Source organism: Xiphophorus couchianus, chromosome 18 (genome assembly GCF_001444195.1).
Source record: "Xiphophorus couchianus chromosome 18, X_couchianus-1.0, whole genome shotgun sequence".
In the NCBI taxonomy this organism is placed as follows: domain Eukaryota; kingdom Metazoa; phylum Chordata; class Actinopteri; order Cyprinodontiformes; family Poeciliidae; genus Xiphophorus; species Xiphophorus couchianus.
In genome coordinates this window covers 17468332-17479614 of record NC_040245.1, presented here as the reverse complement: position 1 = coordinate 17479614, position 11283 = coordinate 17468332, and the positions used below count along the sequence as shown (strand labels likewise).

Sequence of the window (11283 nt, the reverse complement as noted above, 5' to 3'; positions counted from 1 at the left end):
CCAAGAAAGCAGTTAAGCAGCCAAAAGTAACATAAATTCTCAATAAAATTTAATGGAAAGTTAGAGAAACCATTAAACAATGTATAAACAGCGAGTTTACGTCTGTAGTTTAGGCTCCAAGCCCCCACAATAAAAAACAAGTTAAGAACATTTTTTTAATTGTCATGACCAAATATTGTGTATTTTATCAGGGTTTCTTGTGCAATCATTTAATTGAGAAACCGAATTAGCTAACTCTTGAGTTTCCTGGTAGGATCTGAAGCTCTGATGCAAAAAGAGCTTGACTATATTTATTTAGTGTTGATTTTAAGAAAGTACAAATTGAAAATGGGGTAAAACAACAACCATAAAAACTACACTAAGTAAATGTAGTCAAGTCCTTTTTGAAAATGGGAACCTTATACTGGGAGTCAAATCACACATTGATGTTCATTCTCTGGAACGTAGGAGAAGCAGAAAAACCAATATAAAAGAGAATCTTTCTCTAGAAAACATCCTCAGCTGTGGCAACAGCAGCTTTGTGTTTGGATTTCATTGCTACTGACGATTTTAATTAACCTTCAGGAATAAAGCCAAAAAATACAGATCCAGACAATCAAATATTATATTAAAGTAAGAAAAACTCTTTATATGCCCTCTTACATTCACCAAGCATAATCAATAACAATGTTTAGAAAAGTCAACACAACTAGAAGAAAATATTCAAACAAGCAAAAGTAGAAAAAACAACCTTCTACCAAGTTTAAGGAAATGTGAAAGAGAAGGAAAGCAGATGATCTTTGGACTCTTCTTTCTCAATTTTGCTTTCTTCTGCAAACACTCAAAAGTCTGTTCACTTCTGTATCATTTCTCCATTTATTATCTAAACCAGAGGTCCTCATATCCAATCCCCAAAGGCCAGGATTCAACACACCTCAATCAGGTGGCTAAATCATCTGCCGTCAAGTTCTCCAGAATCCTAATGACCTCATTTACTTGACTCAGGTGTGTTGAAGTAGAGACATCTAACATGACACTGGGCCTGGAGGATTGGATTTGAGGATCCCAAACCTTAACCTTAAATCCAGTGTAATTTCTCTCTGCTTAGGAAAATTAAGAAGTTATCCAGTGATTGGACAAAAATAAGATGACGCCAGACTGAAATGGAGAACGAAATGAAATGAGAAAAACCAGAGACACAGAGTATTTTAAATGTAATCTGTGTAGGACTGGATACACATACCACAGTGCTGTAAAAGGTCTACCTTTAGAATGTATAAAAGAACATTTTATGCCGTCTGGTGCAGCTAAAACACTAGAGTATTCTTTGTTTCATCATAATAAAAGCAAGTACTGCTTTAATGATTGTCTCTTAATGTTAGTTTTCAGTTATTTCCAACTTCACCTTATTTAAAACATAGTTGAATGAAATCAAAACAGCCTTCATCCATTACATGCCGTCCTCTAAACTCAGCTCATTCATCTTCCTGGGTCATCTCTCTAAGGCACTCGTACAGATTCCGCTTCCTTTCTTCAGGAGCGGTCTGGATGGTGTGCTCCAGCAACTGCTCCACCTCCCCAAGTCCTTCCACCTTTGGCATGCCGTGTGAATACAGGAAGCCCTGGAGCAGGTTGTTGTGGCAATGTAGGGAGAACAGGCCACACAAGTAACGCAGGAACATGTCGTAATGTCCCAGCTTAGAGCCCAGGGTCCGGGCCACAGCGCACTGCACAAGGCCTGCAGCTGATTTGCCATTGTATTTATATAACAAGACTCTGGGCAGGAAGCCACTCTCCAGAACGTTCTTAGAGTCCAGGTAGAACGCTAAGAAGACGTACAGAGCAGCCATGAACTCCTAGAAGAGGAAACAGCGAATGTTAAAGGATTGGTTAGGAGTGTTTATGCTTGTGAATAGCTACAGTGTTTACAAATGTAACAGGCAGCTTTTATGTCACACTGCTTTCCATTTCTCTCAAGCAGCTACGCCACCTTGTGGGGGAAAGTGGAAACTGCAACGTGATTAGGGTTTAAAGCAACTTCTGGGGTATTTGGTGCAATAAAAGTGCAAAACCAAACCCCCAAACAAACAAGAAAGTGTGTTTCATTTTGTTTTAAGAGGTTGAAATATTGCAGCGGGAAAGAAAAACTTTATTTGACATTGCTGCTCATCACTCTGCCTCCACCGAAGAGGATAAACAACCTTAGACTTTCCAAGTGATCGATAATGATCGAAAATATTGTGAATTTAAGTTATAAAATAATTATTTTTCTAAAAGGAGCCCAGCTTTTACAGTATAACATTTAACTATACTCAGTTTTAAGGGTAGGAATGGTGTTGGGAAGAAGCTGTACAGCAAAGGAATAACAACTATTATCAATCCAGCTCCCCAAATAATCCATTCATTTTCCATCCTGCTTAATTCTGCGTACATCCAGTAGGCAACGGAGCGAGAGGCCTGGTTCCCCCCTAAGCACCAGTCCATCAAAGGGCAACAAAAAGACATGCAAGAAAAACAATCATGAATGTAAACCCACCATCATGACCAAGCGCAATTTAGACAAGCCATTCATCCCAATATTCATCTTAGTTTGAGAGTCAATTGATAAATTTCACTGAGCGTGAGCATCACATAACTGTGACAATTAAATTAGAAACAACAGCACAAAAAATAACCAATTAATATATTTGGATTGTTTTGCATCACACACTGCTAATTTGCAGCTCTATCAGTCTTTGTGTTGTTTTATCCTGTCATTTGTGTGTTTAGGGTTTCATAACTTTTTTGCATAGACCTTTTTGGAATAACAACTTAGTTCAGAATCCCAAACAAGACCAGACAGCCATCCATTTCCTGTTTAAAAGTGATTTCCCCAAATAAACAAGATAGAAGCAGCACTAGACTCCATGCTGACATGTGTCTGTAAGCCAGAGAGACGATCATAGAGCTGTCACATATCTGGAGATACAGCCGGGCTCAAGCTGAAGACGACCGCACGTATCAGGCTCAAAAGTCTCTAGGATCTTGCTCTGAATGAATGTTGATTTAACATCGGCTAATTTTCTTCTGGTTGGTATCATTCTGACACTCCTCACATACTTTAAAAATAGCTCATAAAAGCCCAAATTAGACCATCAAAATAACATTCCTCTTGACATACTTGTATAGAACCTGGTTGTTTTAGTCTAAAGTTATCTAAGAAACAGAGTATTTAGGACCAACTTTCTCATATTTTAAAGCCTAGATTTATTCTTACAAATCTCCAATAAAATTCTCACAGAACGGCTTCGTTTTTGAAAAATGCTTCAATTCCACATTCCTTATCAAGAGCAAACTGCAGACTCATTAGTGAGGAGTTAAATTCTCACTAAATCATTAGTTGGGTGTAATATACAGACACAACATGGTGGTTTACCTGAATGGTGTAGTGAGAGAAGCAGAAAGTCCTTTTCCCAGTGATGGCTGTAGGAACGAGCTCAGTACAAAGGCCCGAGAACATAACCACCTCGTTCAGCTCCAGAGACACGTCCTTCACATCCTCCTCTGTGAACACGTTGGTGTTCTTCTCCAGCATCTTGAAGGACATCTTCCCTAACATTCTCAGCAAGTTAACCTCAACGTCAGTCCATTTCTACATGAAAACAAGCCAGAAACAAATCATTTCAAACGCTAACACTGAAATTAAGACAGGGACAGACAATGTTTATGCAGGAAAAGCAGTACACACCTCATTATCCCTCTTTCTGAAGTAAAACTTCAGCATGCGATTCGTCTGAATGATAATAAAGTGGATGAGAAGCGGCGTCACTCTGGGCTTGTTGCTTCCATAGTTCCCCTGCTTATAGCAGCTCTTGAATATTTTTGCCACCATCCAGGTGAAAAACGGCTGCCGAGCAAGAATCTGAATTATCGGCACACGCTTGTAGTGTCTCACAATCTTCGCTGCTAACTGAGGGTCAGTAAAGCGTTTGGTCAGGTATTCGTCTTTCATCTCATCACTGGAAAACACAGAGAAGAGGGTAAAGAAAAAGCAAACTGCTAGAAAGAGAGACTTTTAACAAATAAAAGAAAAGACCTACCTAAAACCCTGCAGCTCAGCGACAACATCTACAAACTTAGACGGTATCTCTGTGATCGCTGCTCGTCTTCCCAGGATCCAGAGTCGAGCATTCGGAAGCAAATTTCCTCGTATGAGGTTAACAATCAGCGTATCTATGTGTGTTTTGGTGTTGTTATCAGTAATCGCCGGAGCTTTCTGAATATAAGAACAAAACATAAAACCTTTAAAAAAAAAAAAAACAGCTTGTTTTTGCAACAAGACATTTTCTTATTACTGAGGTTGTTTTTATTTTCCTAGATTTATTTACTTATTTACTTCTTTATTCCAAATGAAGGCCAGAATGTCAACAGATCCATGTCAGTTAATCAGCAAAACGTTAATTTATTTAAGTGATTCAATTCTGAAAGTGAAAATTACAGATTCACCACAGAGTGAATCTATTTAGAACGGCAATTTTATGACTCATAGTCATGAGCAAGACTGCTGACGTGACGGCTGTCCTGTGGACAGACACTGATAGACAACTTCTTTTTTATAACAATCCTATTAAATATTCTGAGAATCATAAATTTTGCTTTTTCATTTGCTCAAATCAATAATAATTAGTTCACAGAAAAGAACTCTTGAAATATTTCACTCTGTGTAATAAAAATAGTTAAAACTTTGAATTTATGAATAAGGAACACATTTTTAGATGAAGATTCTCCCGAATGTGTGCAGAGAGGATACCTGAAAGTCAAGAGGCGCCTCGTAGCAATCATAACAGTCCATTATGATGACATATTTAGCGTTCTCTTCTTGCAGTATGTTCAGACCCTTTATAGGAGCGTGGCAATACTCCAATATCTCTTGCATTGATATGCCTTCCTCCTCATATTCTTTCTGCCGGAAATGCCGCAGGTCCCGGAACGAAAGCTTCAAGAGGTACTGAATATCCTGAGCAGAAACGAAAAGGAATGAAAAGGTTTAATTTCCAAAATATAAAAATATACAAGCAAACAAACAAAACTGCATTTCAAAGAGATATCTACAAGTAAATAAACTACATCTATAGTGTGGAAAATTAATATCAAATTTCAATGACAATAATGACAAATTAAACATTAATGACAATGTTACCAAATGGTGCACACTGCTGTAGTAACGAATGAAGAAAAACAGGCAGAAATGGGAAAAAAAATTAAATAAGAGGAAAGTTGATGAGATATTCAAATAAAAGCTGCATGTTTTAAGGATTCGAGGAATTTATTTTCATTTCAAACATGTTAAAAACAAGAGGTGGAATGAAATTAGTTACTCTGGTCCTGGTGCAAACCTAAAATAGGTAATTAATATGTTTAAAAGATGACTAGACCAATTCATCACAGAAATAGAAAAATGTGACACTGTCTAGTTGTGAAAAAATTTAAGTAGGGCAATAATGGCTCTTTTGTCTCTATTCTTCCGTAAAACTCAGATTCATTGAGTGCACCACTAACAGTTGCCCTGACAACAGATTCAACCATACTGTGGTTCTCGGCAGCTCCCCACAAAGTTACCTTGAACCTCTTGACTACTTTTCTGAGTCAAGAAGAAACGGGACACTCTCAGTTATGCACTCTTCAAGAAGAAGACCTTAAATAAAATCACATTCGAATGTAATAAATATGTTATATTGGCCCAAGGCAAGAGCTGGTTACTGGTTTCAAGGTATAACATGATATGAAAAAGTCACGGTTTCAAAATTACTAAATTTTCCGACATATCGATCCTGAGGGATAAGCGTTTTTTATGTCTGGTCGGAGATAAAGTGCAGGTCAAATCCCAACGGCCATGTGAAGCTAGAGTATCACGCCGACCACCGCACCCTGTGTAGCTACCAGCTCTGCAAGTTGCTCAAAATCCCAACTTGTCTGCATGCGTGTTTTGGAGTAGTTCAGTTGTGTTTTTGATTGATTTTAAGTGAAAAGCGAACATTCTGAGTGCCTTCGTATCGTCACCTGAGCAACCCTTTAACTGAACGTGCATTTTGGATAAACACGCTATGATTTCTGTCATTTCTGTGTAAATACAAAGTATGCAATCTTCTTTATGTCAAACTTTTAAGTCTCAGAATCTAAAGTACAATAAAAACTTCTAGTACAGTGGTGGCTCTGGCCACAACAGTTCATGTCGAAATTCAGGTTGCAACAAAGCACACTACAAACCATCTTTACAGTGAAACACTTTTCCACACACTTTGGGAACCACTGGTTTATCGCATCAGAACCCAGATTACTGATTACTAAAAGAAAGCTTGTGTCAGTTCTCACCCTGTTGGCCTTTTCCTCTGACCAGTCTAGACAGAACTTGGACACAGAGACAGACATCCCGACTCCTGGGATCCCCGTGGTTACGACCGTCTTCACCGGTGAGCCGTCATCTTTCTGCAGTCGGAACAGATTGTTCAGGGCAACTAACGAGTCCTCACTGGGGACTTGGATAGGTTTCGGGGTTTGTGCCAAGATCTCATGAGATGGGTCAACTCCTCCAAAGCCACGGATGGAAATCTGAGGCGCCACATACACGGCATTCAGAAACTGCTGCTTTCCGGGTTGAGGCACCCCCTCGTGAGTGATTTGACTTTTACGAAATAAATACTCTTTCAGGTAAAAGCGAAATATAGCTGTTGGAGGAGAAAAAAAAGGAAAAAATGAACGGAATCCTGAATAAAGAGTTAAATTAAGCCAATTTCGAAGATGCGCTTCATTTAATAAAGTACTAGATGTTCAGTTATGAATGGGATAAATCTGTTTTTTTAAGAGCTGCTTACAATACGATTTGTGTACTGTGGTCTTTCTTCAAAATGCTTCGGCTTTGTCTCACCTTTTGCACACTTTGTCTGCAGTTCATTAATCTCCTCTGTCTTCTCCAATCTTTCAAGCGTGCTTATTGTCTTTGACAGGGCTTTGTCCTGGCCTGGACATGCAAAGCAAAATCAAACGAATAAGCAGTTGATGGAAAAGTAACAGGAAGCACACACTGTACAATGATTCTTCCAAATATGTGAACACTACTTCTGACACAACTACAGGAACACAGAAATCTGCTTTACTCCCAGTTTTGAGCTCCACCACACTCACACATCATGGCAGTGTTTTCTTACCAAACAGTTCAATGATCTTATCCACAAAATCGAGAACATCTCCGTCCAGGACTTCCTGCAAGACGGCAAGCGGCTCCCATTTTTTAAACCATATCTTAAACTTGAACATCTCATCGTTGTTGAGCCGGGATATAACTTCCTGGATACTCTTCAGACACAGACAAATGGACAAATGTTAACTTTTTAGATACAAGGAGTACAAATAATTTAACTCTCGACTGGAAAAATTAGTTAAAAGATGTAAGGAAGGTGTAAATCATCAGCCGGTAAATGAATTTAAAATGCAGCCTTATCTTAAACAGCTGATGGTTATTGTTTGATAGCAAAAACAAACAGTAGAAAAATGTGTACGAACTTTGAATATATAAGGCAAATCCAATTCTGGGTCTAGTTTTCCTAGCTGGCTGCTCTCATCCTCCTGAGGCAAACCTTCCATTTCAAGAGGCTCGGGTGGTTCAGGAGAACAAGTTGTCAAAAGTTCATCGTCGTCATCCAATTCTGCATCTTCGATGTCATCAAGTTCTTCAGAGCTGAGAGAGAAAATTAACTGATTTAAAACTTTTCGGTGTGTGTAGAATAGAAATACATTTATTCTGATTAATACATTTGAAAGTGAAGTTATAGATAACTCCACATTCGAGCCAACTGTATGATAGTAGTGTGTCTGTGTTTTCTTTACCCGGCATCAATCACCAGCCCTCCTGGTGGCCTGGTCTGCTCAGTGGCTTCAGTGCAGAGTGTCTCTGTATACAGAGAGTGCCCCATCTGAGACCTGCAAAATATTCATCTGATTAACACAAAACTCTTATAAGGATCAAAGAAACCAGAGGTTTCTTCAACATTAAAAAGGCAAAACCTTTGTTGTGCAAAAGTTTTAAATCAATCTACTAGTACATTTTGCTTGAATGTATCAAGGCTGAATCTAGGGATTCAGTTAGTAGTTTGTCTGACTTTCTGGAGGTCTTTCAGAGTTTTTCTTTAGACTTTTGCTGCTTTTATAGTTAATGTATCGATACTCGCGGTTGAAAAATCTATACTTTTTGAGGAAAGAAATATCAATAAATATCATAGGATCGATAAAATTACACAGCCCTGAAAGAGACAAACACATTTTTTTCTCACTGTCTGAAGTTAAATAAGACTGAACTTCTCTTGTTTTCAGTCAGTTAGAATGACAGAAATTACTTCTATCTGCTAAATGCGAGAATTTGTTTTTTTCTTGTAACTTTCTTTGAATTCAGGCATTTACATGCATTTGGTCAGCATCAGGAACAAAGATGAAGGGATTGCAGTGGGCCCGTTTAATAGGAGGAAAGCTTCTTAATGTAAAACCCAACAATAAACTTTGGACTGACAACAGATCCAAGAGAGAGCACAAACCTCAAAGAAATCACCACTGAGTTTTCATATCCTGAAGAACTGAATGTCTACACAACTCTACTGGATCAGAGGATCTATATGTTATTGCTTAGATGTTTCACCTTTGCTAAAATGTTAATTTTATGCATTTGTTTTGAAAAAAGCATGATAGAAATGTATAAACTTTATACACAGATCAGGTATAACATTATGATTACTTGCTAATAATGTGTATCTCTTTAACATAGAACCTAGAAGGAGTAAAAATGTTCAAGCTTAAAGATTTGAGTGAGTTTGGTAAGAGGTCAATTGTGATGATTCGACAACCAGTTAGAGCACATCCGAAAGCTCTGAAGGAATGCTCTCAGCCTCCAGGGGCTATCCTACACAATCAATGACAGGAATAGCAGTAAAACAGATCAGAGGGCTTTACGTAGCCAAGGCTCACTGATGTAAACGGGATGTGAAAGTTGCAATGTGTGATCTGACACAACAAGTAATCTAGTGCAACTTAAACTGCTGCTAGAAAGGGGTCAGATAAAGGTTAGTGATGAGCTTAAAACAAGTCTGATTCATGGAAGTCTCAGCTCACGGTTTAAAAGAGTTCAAGGATTTGCTGTAAACATATTTCTACAAGACTCCACAGAACTTCTTTGAGGGTCTAGTGGAGCCCATTGTTCACTGGGTGAAGCTGCTTTGGGGGCCAAAGCAAAGAAGCCATGTAGTCGTAGTCAGAATGTCATGATACATCTGATCGGTGTATATAATTAACTTTAAAAGTAATAGCCATCAAAAGAAATAAGAACAGTGTGTACTAGTTTGTGTAAACATGGCAAATATTTTCTCCAACGTAGTGATACAGTCAGAAGCTGTAATATAACTTCACACCATCATAATCCGATATGAGGTTAAACCAGCCCAAACACACAGCAAAGCAAAGGTCAGTACAGATCTAATCTGATTCTGAAGCACCAAAATGCATAGAAGACACAGACAAGTTGGGACAATGTGCAAATATGTGCAAAATTACCCAATAACTGGAGGAGCAGGAGGATCCGGTGCTGCAAAACACACCACTTCAGCAATTCCTTCCCCTCCTTCCTCCTCTTCATCGCTCTTCTCCATCTCATCACATTCACTCTTCATCGAACCATAACTGGACGGGGGCCTCTCATAGGTCTCATTGTCCGATTCCACATCACTTCCTGCGGCTTGGTTGCTGTGGAAATCAAAAGAAAAGCTTTAATATACTTTATTTATGGCTATCAGAGAAAGGGGGCGTGGATATAAAAGCACGCCACACGTTGCAGTTTTTAGTAGGAGCGTGTGAACGACATGTAATATCTGTGCTATAATACTTTTACAAAGCACTGTAACTAATGCGATAACATTTATGCAACCATATTAACAACAATTATAAAACTATTCCAAATCATCAAGTACTTTCAGCCAAATCAGATCAAATGATTTGGGTTTGTTTTAGCAGAAGCTAAAACTGTGTAACAGTGGTGCTTACAAGTAGAACTACGTTACATGTAAGAAATGTTTCATACCAAAAAATTAAAAACAAACTTCAATATTTGCTTTATACAAATAACACAACCTACTTTTCTGAGTCCATGATTCTTGGTTGTAGTATTTGCCAGGTGAGTTTAAGACGGGCGGAAATGAAACTGAAAACACCCGGTTTACCTCACTTTACAGTCTGGAAACCTCTGTGCTGTATTTACATCAACACCGAGCGGTGCTAAGGCGACGGGGTGTATAATAAATGCACTTCCATTAGCAAATAATACAAACAAAACAGGCTAAAACTTAAAAGGTTATGACTAGAGCCGTGTCTAACTTTCAGTTCCAGATCATTTTCTTTCGTCATCTGAACAATTTCCGGCTCTTAATTTTCAGAATAAGAGCTTCAGTTCAGGTTCAAGATCACTTAAACCTGGTGCTGTTTTGTTCATTTTCTTGTCTTATTCTTGTATAATGTTAAATTTTCATGCTCCTAGCAGAATCATGCTGTAACCTTTAAGTTTATCACTTTTTTTATTTTAGAATTATTTCTTTATTTAAAAGGAATAAATAATCCTTTTGACTGGCCCAGTCAGGATCCTAACTTGAATCTGTAGATGGAGCCATTACTGTTGTCAGTAATTATTTTATCTCTAGCTTATATTAAAGTACATAGTTCTTTTTTATCTTAGTCAGACCCACCACAAGTTGATTTTCAGGGCACATTATTAACGCGCTAACATTTAGCTCTTATACTGAAGGTTGAGGCTCTATACCGGAAGTGCACCGACAGTTTATGATCCAAGAATGTTCTAGCTAGCCTGAAGAATGCGCCGTATTGCTTCACCTCTCAACAACAATGCAGAAGTAATGAGTTTGGCAAACACATAAACATGACTTAATCCAGTTTTGTCAATTGTTAAGCTGCTGGTAAACAGTAAAACTAGTAGTGAGTGCTGAGGTCCTTTGACATAGGTGGAAGATCTTCCCATAAAGTAAAATCTAGTTTATGGTGAATGAATGACATAAGTGATATACATTAATTTGTCTTAGTAGTCATCAGCACCTTTACAGAAACCCCCTTCCATAATATAATTGTTTTACATACATTTCGATGTAAATATTAGGCGAGATTAAATCAATTATTTTAAAAAGTATTCATGTGAGCAATGTATTTGCTTTTGATTGTGTCATTTCAACAAGTCTTTCAAGATGAATTTGTAGTACAGTACAGTCACAAGATATTTTCCAC

At 38.1% G+C, this 11283-nt stretch overlaps 1 protein-coding gene across 1 annotated transcript; it reads right to left on the bottom strand.

Annotated features, from left to right (window-relative positions):
• Nucleotides 1-276: 276 nt before the first annotated feature.
• On the bottom strand, nt 277-10406 carry nlrc3l (NLR family, CARD domain containing 3-like). Its single transcript, XM_028045436.1, has 12 exons — nt 10130-10406; nt 9553-9741; nt 7843-7935; nt 7519-7693; nt 7164-7311; nt 6884-6976; nt 6331-6683; nt 4769-4975; nt 4059-4234; nt 3707-3977; nt 3395-3610; nt 277-1835 (listed from the first exon to the last, which is right to left on the bottom strand). The coding sequence occupies exons 1-12, from the start codon at nt 10141-10143 to the stop codon at nt 1455-1457; spliced, it is 2316 nt and encodes a 771-aa protein (XP_027901237.1). The 5' UTR covers nt 10144-10406; the 3' UTR covers nt 277-1454.
• Between the last annotated feature and the right edge of the window lie 877 nt (nt 10407-11283).